The sequence below is a fragment of the Balaenoptera ricei genome, chromosome 2 (genome assembly GCF_028023285.1).
Source record: "Balaenoptera ricei isolate mBalRic1 chromosome 2, mBalRic1.hap2, whole genome shotgun sequence".
In the NCBI taxonomy this organism is placed as follows: Eukaryota; Metazoa; Chordata; class Mammalia; order Artiodactyla; family Balaenopteridae; genus Balaenoptera; species Balaenoptera ricei.
In genome coordinates, this window is record NC_082640.1 from 140,846,426 (window position 1) to 140,861,560 (window position 15,135).

At 33.9% G+C, this 15,135-nt stretch overlaps 1 protein-coding gene across 8 annotated transcripts in view; it reads right to left on the bottom strand.

Moving 5' to 3' along the window:
• DDHD1 (DDHD domain containing 1) overlaps positions 1-15,135 on the bottom strand; it is a 90,677-nt gene that overhangs the window by 32,404 nt on the left and 43,138 nt on the right. For 4 of the 8 annotated variants that reach the window (XM_059914256.1, XM_059914252.1, XM_059914249.1 and 1 more), the window contains exons 3-5: positions 11,659-11,760; positions 9,515-9,643; positions 8,282-8,429 (exon numbers count right to left, since the gene is read on the bottom strand). In XM_059914256.1, coding sequence (XP_059770239.1) covers positions 8,282-8,429; positions 9,515-9,643; positions 11,659-11,760 — 379 coding nt within the window. The remainder of the gene's footprint in view (positions 1-8,281; positions 8,430-9,514; positions 9,644-11,658; positions 11,761-15,135) is intronic. The other 4 variants (XM_059914255.1, XM_059914253.1, XM_059914254.1 and 1 more) reach the window with 1 other exon arrangement.

The following is a 15,135-nucleotide window of genomic DNA, read 5'->3' on the forward strand; positions in this document are numbered from 1 at the left end:
GAGATATAGGGGCCTGATAAGGTTCAAGTTCTATTTTTTTGGCAAGACTACTACTCCATAGGTATATATACCTGGTTTTCTCTCTTTTTGGTGATACTAGCAGTTGTTACGATCATTGCTTATATCCGTTAATTTACTATGATTGCAAAAAAGTGTTTTTTAAATCCCATCACTCCTTATACTTCTGGAAAGAGAAATTTCCTCACATCAAGTATTGGCTGCCTTGTGATACAATCAAATAGTTTCTGTGTGAACTGAGAAAAGGCAGGCTATATGGTTAATTCTTCTCTTTTATTAACAATTAAATACTGAGTTGCTAGAGGTTTTATATTTTTTGACATCATTCATTACTAACTCATAGATTTAAACATATTTGAAGTATTCCAACCCACTGTAGTTATTATCCTTACGGATGCTCAAATTGTTTCCTTTTTTGGTCAGTGAGTCTCTTCAAGTTGACTTTTGTCTTTTTGACACGACCTCACTAGTTTGTTTTTTTTTTTTCAACAATTCAGTGGCTTTTAGTATATCACTGAGTTGTACAACCATCACCATTATCTAAGTTCAGAACACTTTCATCACTCCCAGAAGAAACACCATACCCAGAGTAGTCACTTCTGATAATTCCTACCTCCAGGCCCTGGCACCATAAATCTACTTTGTCTCTATGAATTTGCCTATACTGGATTTTTTCAGATAAATGGAACTATAATACATGGCCTTTTGGTGTCTGGCTTCTTTCACTTAGCACAATGTTTCAAGGTTTGTCCATGTTGTATCATGAGTCACTACCTTCTTTGCTTTTTATGGTTGAATAATATTCTACTGTATGAATACACCGTTTCTTCTTATCCATTCACCAGCTGATGGACATTTAGACTGTTTCCTTTTTTTTTGGCTATTATAAATAATGCTGCTATAAATATTAACAAGTTTTTGCGTAGATGTATGTTTTCAATTCTCTTGGGTATATAACTAGAAGTGGAATTGTTGGCTCATATGCTAACTTCACATTTAACTTTTCTGACGAAGTGCCAAACTGTTTTCCAAAGCAGCTATGCTATTTTACAATCCCATCAGCAACATATGAGGGTCCTAATTTTTCCACATCCTTGATAATACTTGTTATTTCCCATCTTTTTGATGAGTCATCCTAGTCAGCATGAAGTGGTGTATGTCTCTGTGGTTTTGAATTGCATTTCCTTAATGACTAATAATACTGAGCATCTTTTTATGTGCTTATGGGCCATCTGTATATTTTATTTGGACAATTGTTTATTCAAATCCTTCACTCATTTAAAACATTGGGTTATTTATTATTGAATTTGTAGGTGTTCTTTATATATGCTAGATGCTAGACCCATATCAGATATACGATCTACAAATGTTTTCTACCATTTTGTGGGTTGTCTTTACTTACTTGATAGTGTTCTTTGAAGAACTGAAGTTTTAAATTTTGACAAAGCCCAATTTATCTTTTTTTTTCCTTAGTGGCTTTTACTTTTAGTGTTATATATCAGAAACCATTGCCTAACCCAAGGCAATGGTTGTAAATCACAAAGATTTACTCCTATATTTTCTAAGAGTTTTATAGTATTAGCTTTTATATTTAGGTCTTTGATTCACTCTGAATTAATTTTTCTGTGTGGTGTAAGGTAGGGGTTTAACTTCATTCTTTTGCATGGGGATATCCCGGTGTCCTAGCACCATTTGTTAAAAGGCTATTCTTTCCTGATTGCGTTATTTTGGCACTCGTGTTGAAAATCAACTGAACTCTCAATTCTATTCCATTGATCTAGGTCTATCTACATGCCAGCCAGTACCACAATGTCTTGATTAGTATAGCTTTGTAGCAAATTATGAAATTGGGAAGGGTAAGTCCTTCATCTTTCTTCTTTTTCAAGACTGTTTTGGCTATTCTGGGTCCCCTGCATTTACATGTGAATTTTAGGATCAGCCTGTCAATTTCTGCAAAAATGATAGGTGAAATTTTAATAGGGATTGTGGTGAAATTTGTAGATCCATTTAGGAAGTACTGGCATCTTAACAACATTAAATCTTCTAATCCTCAAATGTGGGTTGTCTTTTCCATTTATTTAAGTCTTCTTTAATTTCTTTCAATGGTGTATTATAGTTTTCAGTGTACAAATCTTACACTTCTTTTGTTAAACTTATTCCTAAGTATTTTATTCTTTTTGATGCTATAGTAAGTGGAAATGCTTTAACTTAGTTTTCATTGCTAGTGTAGAAATACAATTGATTTTTTTTTTTTTTAATTTTTTGGCCACACTGCACAGCTTGTGGGATCTTTTTTTTTAAAAATTTTATTTATTTTTGGCTGCATTGGGTCTTTGTTGCTGTACATGGGCTTTCTCTAGTTGCAGCAAGCGGGGGCTACTCTTCGTTGTGGTGCATGGGCTTCTCATTGCGGTGGCTTCTCTTGTTGCGGAGCACAGGCTCTAGGTGCACAGGCTTCAGTAGTTGTGGTTCATGGGTTCTAGAGCACAGGCTCAGTAGTTGTGGCACATGGGCTTAGTTCCTCTGTGGCATGTGGGATCTTCCCGGACCAGGGCTCGAACCTGTGTCCCCTGCATTGGCAGGTGGATTCTTAACCACTGTGCCAGCAGAGAAGCCCTCCCTCTATTTTTAGAAGTTCTTTATATTTAGGGATATTAACTGTTCATCTGTGATACAATATGCAAATGGATTTTCTCAGTTTGTCCTTTTTTTTTTTTTTTCTCCATATGGCTTTTTTGGGATGATATATTTATCAATATTTTCTCTTAAGGTCTCTGGATCAAGTTATAGTTAGGACAGTTTTCTCTATTACTAAGGTACATAAGAATTCAAACTCCCCTCAATCCTACCTTTTAAATCCATAGTATTTGTATGGTTTCATTTCTTAGGTTCAAATGTGATCCCACAGAAATTTATCTTAGTGTGAAAAATGGGCCCAATTTAATTTTTTTCCATATGGCTGCCTAGCTATCCCAACACACTATTTGTTAAAAGTCTATCTTTCTCCATTTCTAGTATATTTTTATTTTAAAAATTATTTATTTGTTTATTTATTTATTTATTTATTTATGGCTGTGTTGGGTCTTCATTGCTGCACACAGGCTTTCCCTAGTTGCAGCGAGCGGGGGTTACTCTTTGTTGTGGTGTGTGGAGCGCACAGGCTTAGTTGCTCTATGGCATGTGGGATCTTCCCAGACCAGGGATTGAACCCATGTTCCCTGCATTGGCAGTTGGATTCCTAACCACTGCGCCTCCAGGGAAGTCCTTCTAGTATGTTTTTAAAACATTATTTACAATATGATTATATTTTATTGATTATCTACCACCAAAGTTGCCATTTAAAAAGTCTATATAGATTCTAGGTTGTGAAAAAGAAAATCTGCTTCCATTAACATCACTGAAAATAAAGATGACAGCCAAAACTTCAGACTCCTTTATTACCACATTCTAAAAAGTATTTTTTTTTTTACAGCATATACTCAAGTAATGGTTACAGATACATTTTTAAAGTTTTTTTTGCCATCTTTCAAGTGTTCAGCTTTAACAAATTTGAACATATACAAGAAAGAATATATTTTAAGATTTCTAATATTATTCTATGCACTTATTCATTTCTGATGGCTGTATAGTTCATATATATTTCATTATGATATAATAATCAGGAAGTGGTATGTGTGTTGCTGTCTGAATTTACAAAAAAATAAAGAAGTTCATCTAGGCTAGTGGGTCTCAAACATGCATATACTTTTTTTTTCCCCCCTCCAGGGGACAATGACAATGTCTGGAGACTTTTTTTTTTTTGGAGACATTTTTGGTTGTCACAGCTAGGGGTTCTGTTTGCATCTAGTGGGTAGAGGTCAGGGATGCTGCTAAATATCTTACAATGTATAGGTTAGCCACCATAGCAAAGAATTACCTGGTCGAAAATGTTAATAGTGATGAGGTTGAAGAACCCTGATTTTGACTTATAAACTCAAACACTACATTTGTTTAAAATACTGTCCTCTTCTACAGTAAACTGAGACATTCCTCTACTCCATAGGATCACTATCATAGTTCTCAAATGGCCACATATGTAGATACTTTAGGCAAGCAGGTATGTCTACTAAATCACTTGGTTGTAATTAACTGGAGTCACACACACACACACACACACACACACACACACACACACACAAAAGAGGGGCAGGGGAAGGAAAGGAAAGAAAGATGAAAGAAGATAATCAGGGATTGAGGAAAAAAGGGAGGGACAGAGATAGAGATAGACAGATAGGTAGCGAGAGAGAGAGAGAGAGAGAGAGAGAGAGAGAGAGAGAGAGAGAGAGAGAGAGAGAGAGAGCGCACACGCTATGTCCCTACTCTTGCCTTACTAAAAATAATAAAATCTGTTTCCTAAATATATAGGTCTTGACTACATGAGAAACACTGAGACCAAAGAGGGATGGAGGAAACGAGAAAAACGAATGATTTAAAAATATTATCCTACAGCTTAGACTTAACCCATTACTGTGCAGCTGTAATGCCATGCACTAAACTCATGATTTCAGTTCTAAGCTTATTAAACTTCCATGTTCTCCTGCTAGGCAGTGAATGTTTAGGTCATATTTTGAAAAAGGAAGGAAGAGATTAATAGCACCTGAGAATTACCATTTAATTAAGGATCATTAAATAGCTCTGAAAAAAAAAGTCTTTATAATTCTTCTCAATTAGGAAAACAATCAATTGATAAACTAACTGGTTTTAAGAATATATATAGGGCTTCCCTGGTGGCGCAGTGGTTGAGAAGAATCTGCCTGCCAATGCAGGGCACACGGGTTCGAGCCCTGGTCTGGGAAGATCCCACATGCCGCGGAGCAACTACGCCCGTGAACCACAATCACTGAGCCTGCGCGTCTGGAGCCTGTGCTCTGCAACAAGAGAGGCCGCGATAGTGAGAGGCCCGTGCACCATGATGAAGAGTGGCCCCCGCTTGCCACAACTAGAGAAAGCCCTCGCACAGAAACGAAGACCCAACACAGCCAAAAGTAAAAATAAATAAATTAATTAAAAAAAAAAGAATATATATATATGAAAGGAGAGCAATAGAAAATCATGCAAATTAATATCCAAGATACATTTTTTTACACAAGAAAGCAATGTCTAGAGTGTATATAGTATGCTGCTTTGTGAGTGAAAATAATCTGTATTTGTCTAAAGAAACTCCAGAAGAATAAAAGATAAATAACATTGCTCTGAGACACAAGGATGAGTGACACTGGGGGAAGATGGAGACAGGAAGAGAGTCAGACTTTTTTTTTTTTTTTAATAATTTTGAGGTTCGTTTAAACTCACTTCCTACATGTGTTTCATCAGGTTATTTTTAGATTTTTCAGCATGAATCTTTTTAAAAATTAATTATTTATTTATTTATTTTATTTTTGGCTGTGTTGGGGTCTTCGTTTCTGTGTGAAGGCTTTCTCTAGTTGTGGCAAGCGGGGGCCACTCTTCATCGCGGTGCGCGGGCCTCTCACTATCGTGGCCTCTCTTGTTGCGGAGCACAGGCTCCAGGCACGCAGGCTCAGTAGTTGTGGCTCACGGGTCTAGTTGCTCCGCGGCATGTGGGATCTTCTCAGACCAGGGCTCGAACCCGTGTCCCCTGCATTAGCAGGCAGATTCTCAACCACTGCGCCACCAGGGAAGCCCAGGCGTTTTTCACTCTATACATTTTCCTATTTTGATTTGTGAACCATGTGAATGTATTTCTTATTCAAAAAATAAATCTTGTTGACATTCTTGTTTGCTGTGTCCTCCCATTTTTTTCTGTACATATGGGTCTACACCAATTTATTTAAAAAATTATTTTGCTATCATTTTCAGTGAGGTTTCAGGAGGTAATAAGATAAGCTATGTGTTAAATCTGCCAGGCTTAACTAAAAGTCTCTTTTTACTCTTCTAAAATTGTAGCTTTAAAATTACTAATTTGTAAAGCAATTATAATCCAATAAAGATATTAAAAAAAATAAAATTACTAATTTATTCTATTAGATATATAAGTTCAGTAAAGATTTCCCTTGTAATAAAATGCCACAAAAAGTAAATCCAATTGTATTTAAAATACATTCATCCCTTTTAGTAAACCAATTCTGATATTCCTAGAAGTTGTCTATAAACTTTCTTCTCAACTCATTTAAATAATAAACATATTTTGCTGGAACAAAATTGATTAAATCCAGTCTGAATTCATTTGCACATTCACTAAAATAAGGTAAGAGGCGAAAATCTCTATTTCCAGGCCTCTGGGACATGATTTCAAGAGATCCACAGAGAACAGCAGGTTGCCAAAGAAGTGGAGTGTGGTAACTCCTTATTCTATGTTGCTCATTTCCACAGTAGTCTCACAAATCAGATCACAAGTACAAACAAGCTTCAGAGTAGCAATGACAAGGATGAAGTTAATTTTACTTTCTTTAAAGTCCTGGACAACTAACTTAGGAATGGTAGAAAGCCGGGGAAGGGTAAGAAATCCTCTGAGCTTTCCCATCTATTATTGAGCAGAATTCCTTTCTGTTTGAATATTTTCCATCAATTACTAATTTATGTGAGGAGTTTCCCATCAAATTAACCTGTCTCTGAAGAAATGATGGCCACCTTCTCTGTAGTGAACACTTTTTTTTGAGCCATCTTATATTCACTCATCCTACTTCCAATGGTAGCTCTTGATTTTTATCTGTGGCTCTACCTCTCCCTATGGTTATGATGAAGCCAACTTCCATCTGATTCTAGGGTAGAAAGATGACAAGTTTTGCAGATCAGATCATGGCCATGCATAGATTCAGGCAGTTGGAGGTGACACCATCAGTCACTGAAATGCATAGACTAGCAGGGACTTCTGGAAAAAAAGACTTTTCTTCTTGAACTCGAACACAAGATGATATAAACCACATCTGGAACCACAGGAGATGTCTGAAAATAGCTCAAAAATGAAGGCAAGTAGAACAGATAGAAACTGGATTCTGATGACTTGTTTGGCAAATCTTAGACTTGTCAGTTTTATGCGCTACTAATCCTCCTTTTGAGTTAAGTTTTCCCTCACTTGCACCCAAAGAAATCAAGCTGGTACCTTTTCCAATTATCAATAGCTGCTGGTACCTTTCCAATTATCAATAGCTCCAGAGAGAACATGTTATTAAAACTACTTCTCACGTTCCTTAGATAACCAAGCAAAAAATTAGCATCTTGACACAGAATATAATAAAAATATTGTGGGATGTAATGTGCAAATCATCAGAAAATAGAATCAGAGGGAAGAGATCTCTGTAATACAAGCTATGGAGATTGACAAGGATCAGGATGGCCTGGCAGTATCTAACAAAGATTTTTTTTTCCAAATTGAACTGTATTTTTATTTTAATCCATGAGCTGGCATTAAGAGGTATTACAATAAAAAGTGAAACAGAACACTGCATTATTATAGAGATATTGCTGAGGACATAGTTCCTGGTATCACACAGTATTTGCTTTATAAGGACTCAAGAAATACATTTACTTGAAGCTTCAGAACCTGATAAACTGTTCTCAACAACTGATTTGTTCTCATCATATTATAAATCTGATAAGATTTTTCTTTATACTGGCTGCTAGTTCAGAGCCAAGTTTGTGGTGGAAACCTTAACTCTAAAATTTCCTTTTAACACAGTCCTAAACATTTTTGAAGCACAAATACAAACATCCCTCCCCCCAACAGCATCTTAAAAAGTTTTTAGAATAAAGCTGAATATAAATAAACAACGTAAATAACCGGCCTGGTGTGTTGGCAAAGCACCCACTGTTCGTTCTCCGTGTAAAATTTAGAGTTCAATTTCCTCTGGTTGTAATTACTTGGACAAGTTAAGCTGCTGACTGGCAACTTAAACAATTCTTAGCTTTTTCAGAATTATACAGTATTATCAGTTTCTGCAATGCAGAGAGTAACATACAAACTTAAAACCAGACTTTTTTCTTGCTTTCGACCTCAGTTTAATGTAAACTAACAATATATTAAGTTAAAAAGGCTTTCTTAACCCTCTTCTCCATGTTATGGAGGAAAAAGAATCAAATAAATATCATCATCATCATCTAGATATAATCACTCTCAAAATCTGGTCCAGAAACTTACTCTACAACTTAAACAGATAGAATAGTTGGCACTGGAGAAGCATGTGGCATAACGATTAAACTCTATTATACCCTGGACAAAAGTTTGGACTCTGACTAGATGGGAGAATGTATTCATCAAAGAACTCACATGGCTGTATTTTTGATAATTCTTCCTTGGTCCATTTTCTGCCCAATGCCATGCACAACAAATACAATATGGGCAGTCTGTGATGGCTTGTCTTCTAATGTGGCTTCTTCTACATAACCTCTATGAAGTCTGGTCCCACTACTTGACGCTGTAGGAAAATTATGATTCTAAGTTTGTTGTTTATTACAGAAATAGCATTTTCACAATATATTGAAAAAATAAAGAAATAAAAGGAATACTATGAAAAAATTTCACTGGGTTGGGGGGGATAAAATTTGTAAGATAAGTATTGATCAGTTCTAATATAAACTGCTGAACTGGACATGACAGTGAAGCCAGAAACCATAAGGCAAAAGGAAAGAAAAAAGGATGAACTGAACACATAAAAATTAAAAACTTCTCTATAATGAATGTATCATGAAACAAAGATAAAAGATGAATGACAAACTGGGAAAGTTTTTGCAAAATATGACACACAGTAATAAGTTAATTACGTAAGTATACAAAAAGAACTTATTCATCAAAAAGTGAAATGAATCATCCAAATAGCAAAACGGGCTAAAGATGTTGATAAAGTAACTCACAAAACAAATACAACTGACTAATGAACATGTAAATATTCAAGCACATCTATTATCAAAGAATTAAAAATGAGACAGTAAAAAAATTATCAGACTTAGAAAAAATTTTTGAAAGAAGTTATTTTTTGATAATGCATTCACCTCTTCCCCAAGTACCAGTCCCTCTTTTCTTTCTTTTAGTCAAACTTGTTGAAAGAGCTATCTATTCTTACTGCCTCCATTTCTTCAACTTCTACTTAAACTTCAACCCATGCCAATCTGGTTCTGTCCCAGCAATGCCTCTAAGTCACTGATGAGCTACATCTCACTAAATCCAGTGAAAAATTTCCAGTCTTCATCTTTACTGACACTATATTTCAACTGCCATGTTTTATTTCACATCACTGCCTCAGGTTTGACTGCTTTTGTGCTTTTAGAAGTAAAAAGTGTATTTATTAATCTTGCCAGACCATTCTAAATATATAATTATTCATTAATGAATACATGTTAACTCAGTCACCTTAAAAAAAGTTTAACAGTGTAGTAACTGTCACTAAATTTAATACATACTTAAAAAATACTAAACATAAAACCTGAATCATCTATTTTGCACATAAGAGAAAAAGTTAGATTCCCAACATTTTGACAAACTCTAGTACTATTTAACAAATACCTTTAGAAAATCCCAGCTTTTGAGTAACTGTTCTCGCAATTTTAGACGTTGTTGCATCACTGTAAAGATACACTTCATCCACACTGTGCCAGTCCACGTGGTTTCGACTCAACTTGAAACTATGAATAGCTGTTGCAAAAAGGAAAAACTAATTTGAAGGTCTCCAAGACAAACCTCATTTGTGTGAAAATTATAATACACAGATCTTTTGAATCAATATTTTAACTCAGTTCAATAAAAAACTATTTCATTGAAACATATATTGATGTGAACCAAGTAATGGATAGGTACTTTATAAGTTATTAAGCATGCTACAGGAAAAGGCAACTTGCTGGAACAACATGGAATAAACTGGCTTAACTACCATAATTTTAACCTCTATAGGAAATATGCTCTGATTATTTTTTTTTAACATCTTTATTGGAGTATAACTGCTTTACAATGGTGTGTTAGTTTCTGCTTTATAACAGTGACTCAGTTATACATATACATATGTTCCCATATCTCTTCCCTCTTGCGTCTCCCTCCCTCCCACCTGCTCTGATTATTAAAGAACTGCTTTCCCAGGTGATGTGGCCATTCCTTAGGACTAAGGGATATACACCTTCATGAAAGTTCTCAGTACCTTTGACATAGAAACTTAAGTTTCATTTCTTCTGTTGACTTTATTTTTTGATCTGTGAAAATTTCACTCAGCACAAGATAAAACAAGACTCAGATGAAAAAAAATTATCTTTAAACTGGGAAGAGAATCATCTAATTTATTAGAATATAAGGTATTTTTGTAATGGATACTAAAGCCAGTTATCACTGAATATTGCCCACCATAACAGAACTCCAAGGTTGAAAGATCTTTTAACAAGAAATAAATTTTTTCCTACTATTATGTTCAAATTAGTATGGTTATTTCATTTCTGTAACCGAGGTATGCTTGGTGAAAATGAGCTCTTAAAAAAAAAAAATGCAAACCTATATTCTTCAGGAATCCGCAAACTCTGTGAGGCAGGGACTATACCTTGGTCATTTGGTATCACTAGCATCAAACACAGTCATAGCACAGTGCTTGCCACACATCACCAATTTTGTAATGTTTGTGGAAGCAACAGATTAAGAAAATTGTCAAAACATGTCCACCAATTCACAGTTTGATGTCTTATAGTCTGAAGGACTTAAACTTTTCCTCTTTATCTCTTGTATAGAGGTAAGAAAAATTCACAGACCTTCAGAAAACCAGCCACCTTCAAATCACTACGCCTAATTTATTTTCTTAAAATCCTCTTTAGGCAAAAATATTATCTCCCATTATACATAAAGACATAGAGGTACAAAGGGATTAAGTGACTTGCCACAAAGCTAGTTAGTGACAGAGTCCAACTCTTCTGATTTGAAGACGCTAACTATGAAAGGATGGAGTCCTGGTCAAGATCTAAGATCATAAGACATTTTTGTGAAAAGCTATTCCTTACTAGAATACATAGAGAAGCAAATCATTGCCAGGAAAATGTACTTCTGAGTTATGGTACAAACGCCACTTCAAAAATTTACGAAAAACCTATTTATATCTTACTTACCTGCCAGGACACATTACTAACATTGAACACAAGACCAAGATGAAATTAACAAAACAAACATGAATAACATCTTCAGTTGCAAATAAAACACAAAACCAGTGTACAAACTCAGCGTTTTAAATAAAAGAACTTTTCATAAATTAAAAAAATCTTTTCCAGGAGTTTAATAATTATTTACTTTTCTACTTCTATGTCTGATCCAAGTCAGTACTTTAAGCCTCTTAATCCAATGTTTCGAAACTGCATTTTGGTAAAATAGTTTTGAGCAACATATGCTTAAAACATTAAAACTATAAGATCAAATTAAGCCAACAAAATTTTGTTTCTCTCTAAACCATTCATGTTGTCTTAAAGCATCTTAATATTGGCGAATATCCCATTATTGAACTATACACATTGTTTGCAAATGTTTACACCACTTATAATTAACACTAAGCAAAATAACACAATGGATACATTTCTAAAATACTAGTAATTTCTATGCTCTAAATACAACCGAATGCTATAAACACAACTGAAAGCTACAAGCCAGGAATATAACTACATGGAGAAGTAAAACTACAATTACTGTACCTTGGGAACGCTTTCGTTTAAGACCTGCCGCATCTGTACTCTCCTTATATCCTCTCCATTTGAACAGAGAAGGGAGGGAGAAGGGAGGGAGGTGGTAGACAACTAAGAAAGCAAAAACACTGAGCTTCAAAGTAAATTTTAAATGAGGTTTGCCTTTTTGTTGTATTAACTTTAAAAAATGAGTTGTATTTGACAAACATTATTCTAAATGCTTTATTTATATAATTTCTAATTAAAAATCAGTGCAGCAAAATATTAGTTTAATAATGTTTATCAAATATATGTTCTACTTTTACTGAAAGTAAAAAAGGCAAATGATATCTAAATTTATCAATTAAAGACAACTATGTGATCACCATTTTTAATGTCTTTGTATAGATGGAATAAAAAAATAGAACACGGCATTTTTGTATGCATAAGAGATTTATAAACCACATCTTTACAATACTAAGGTTACTTACTCTCACCAAATTTATGACTATGACACAGCCAACATCTGATGTGCAAATTGAAAATGCAATAAATAACATAAACATCTAATGCAGCTTTCCTAAGAAGATACCACAGTATACGTTCCACTAGATGCTTTCCCTTATTGAAGTGTAATAGAGCCTTCCCACAGAAACAAAATATTCTTTTCACAACTCTGTTCAAGTTGTTAAAATACTTTTAAAAATGAAACTTTTCTCAAAAAAAATTAAGTTGAAAGCTCTACTTTGAACTGACTTATTAGTAACAAAATAATGAAAGATTTGTTAGCAATAGAATGACAAAAAAAAGTCATTAGTAAAAATGTATGCTGTGACATCTTGTAAGTGTAAAACAGACAACAGAGTAAAGCAGACAACAGAGTAAAGCCAGACATAGACTTGATATTTGGTAAATCAGTAGATAACCTTAAAGTCAACAACTTTCCCTGTCAAATATTGCTAGTTATATATCAATAAATTTCTTTACATTTTAAATGAGCAATTATTTTAAAATCCACTTAGAATTGAATCTTACAATCATTTTCCTTACCGTTCAGTTAATCACAGAATCTTTATGATTTAGTTCAAATTTATGTTCTAATACATTTGATTTTCATCCTCACTCCCTTCTACATTAATGTGACATTCAAAGGTTAAATACTGCTCAAATACAAAAATATTTAATTCCCGTTGAATAGTACTAGAAGTTAAAAAAGAAACCTGCTGTTATATACAGATAAGGTATATTTAAAGATATATGTGATAAAGGTAATTGAGAAATGCTTACGAGGCACTTAATAACTTTAACTGTATGTAATTAGATGACTATAAAAAAGTATAGACAAGAATTAAAAACTGGGTTGTAAAATTAGGATTATGAAAACATTTCATTGTCATAGAGGGGTGGAAAATGACAACCAAAGTAATTTTCTTCACTGAACATGTTTCTTCTTTCATGTGCCTTCTGGTCAGTTACTGAGGAGTAGATGTACCATTGCAAGAAACATTTTCACACAAAAAAAATCCTTAGGAAAAAGCTAACATAACCAAGTAGATCAAATTTGGCATAAACTTGAGACTACTCCTCAAACAAAACCTAGATTTTATAGGTCTACTAGTAAAACTAACATGAAACAATTCCACATTTACTAAAAAAGAACTAGTGGGAAACACATGGACCACCTGATCACACTTAAAATTACATAAACACTTTCTAAAAGCTAGTCAAGATACAAAAATGAAAGGCTTTTTTCCCCTAAAGGAATACTAATTTAAGGATTAACATAAAGCCAAACACCCCAATATACTAAAATCACAGAAGCATATTTTTTTACAAAATTAGATAGACATGCTTCTTTACTTTCTTCTCATATTTCTTATTTTCACCTGAAAATCATTTGCTTTGTTACAACATCCTCTAGCACAGAGAGCTTAACTTTTTTTTCAACCCAAAGCAAAGGATAAGTACCACCATAAGTACAGCAGAGACAAAAAGGGTTTACTATCATTCCAACAAGGATCACTAAAATAAAGTTTTAGTTAAGAATTCTTATATAGTGTTAGCGGAAGTATGCATAAACACAAAATGCAACTAAAATGCTAATTAAATGCTAACATTTAATAAAACTTTTCATTTATGTATTAAAGTCTTACAAAGCAATGAAAAAGATTTTAAGTACTAAAATAGTGTTTTCAATAAATTTCCTTACTATAATTCATCTCTTAAAGAAATGTTCTTCATTATATAATTCTGAAAGCAGAGTATCAAAAAAGGGGGTTGCTGATGATATACTACTCCCTAGAATAGAATAACTCTATAACTTTTCCCTCTATAAAAGCTGGCAACCTAGATAATCTCAACTGCAAGGGAAGTAGTTTTGCACATCTCAAACCTACCAACTATAATGAGAAAACTTCTGTCAATCTTCTTAGATCTCAGAGAAATTAAATTAAATATATTTATAAAAATTGATAACTAAAAGCTAGAAGGTGGGAATCCTCTTAGTCACCAAAGAGAAAGGAAAAGAAAAGCTGGTTAGAAAGGGTTAATACTCCTTCCCTCTCCCCACCCCGGCCCTCCCCCTTTTAGACTTCTGAAATGATATATTCACAGTTTGGGATATCCTTATCCAGCAATAGGATAGGCATATACACTACATGCCAAATTGTTAAATGCTGTAAATCGTTAGAGATCCACCAACACTTGTGCTGTCATAGCACCCCAAATTAGCTTGAACAGTAAAAAGTCCTTTTTTTTTTTTACTTTCAGCCTGTGATTTTATATTGAATGTGACTCTACTAGACAACATACAGTTGCATCTTGCATTCCTAGCAAATCTGTCGATCTCTGTTTTTTAATTGGAGTGTTACTTCACTTATATTTACTATAGTTTTGATATGGGTGAATTTAGTTCTACCATTTCCCATATATTTCTTTGTTCCATCTGTGTTTCTTGTTTCTCCTTTTGTTGTTTCTTTTGATTAAATATTTTTTACTATTTTAATTTCTCTACTGGCCTTAAGAAAAAACAAAACACCTTTTTATTGTGGAATAATTTTCAACCTACAGAAATGTTGCAAAAATAGTACAGAGAGTTATCATATATATCTTTCACCAGCTTCTCCTAATGTTCGCATAACTATAGTACAATTATCAAAATGAAGAAATTAACATTGGTATAATACTATCAACTAAAATATTGACTTTATTCTGATTTCTCCAGTTTTTCTATTAATGTCCTTTTCTGTCCTAGGATCCAATCCAGGGTACTTTGTTGTATTTTGTTGTTATGTTTCCTTAGTTTCCCCTAAACTACGACAAATTCCTCAGTCTTTCCTTGTCTTTCATGATCTTGACACTTAAAAAATTTTTTCAGCTTTACTGAGGTACAATTGACAATATTATAAGACATTGAAAGTGTATACTGTGTTGATTTGACATACATTGTGAAAGGACTCCCCCCATCTAGTTAATTATGACCTTGACACTTCCGAAGAATACTGGTAA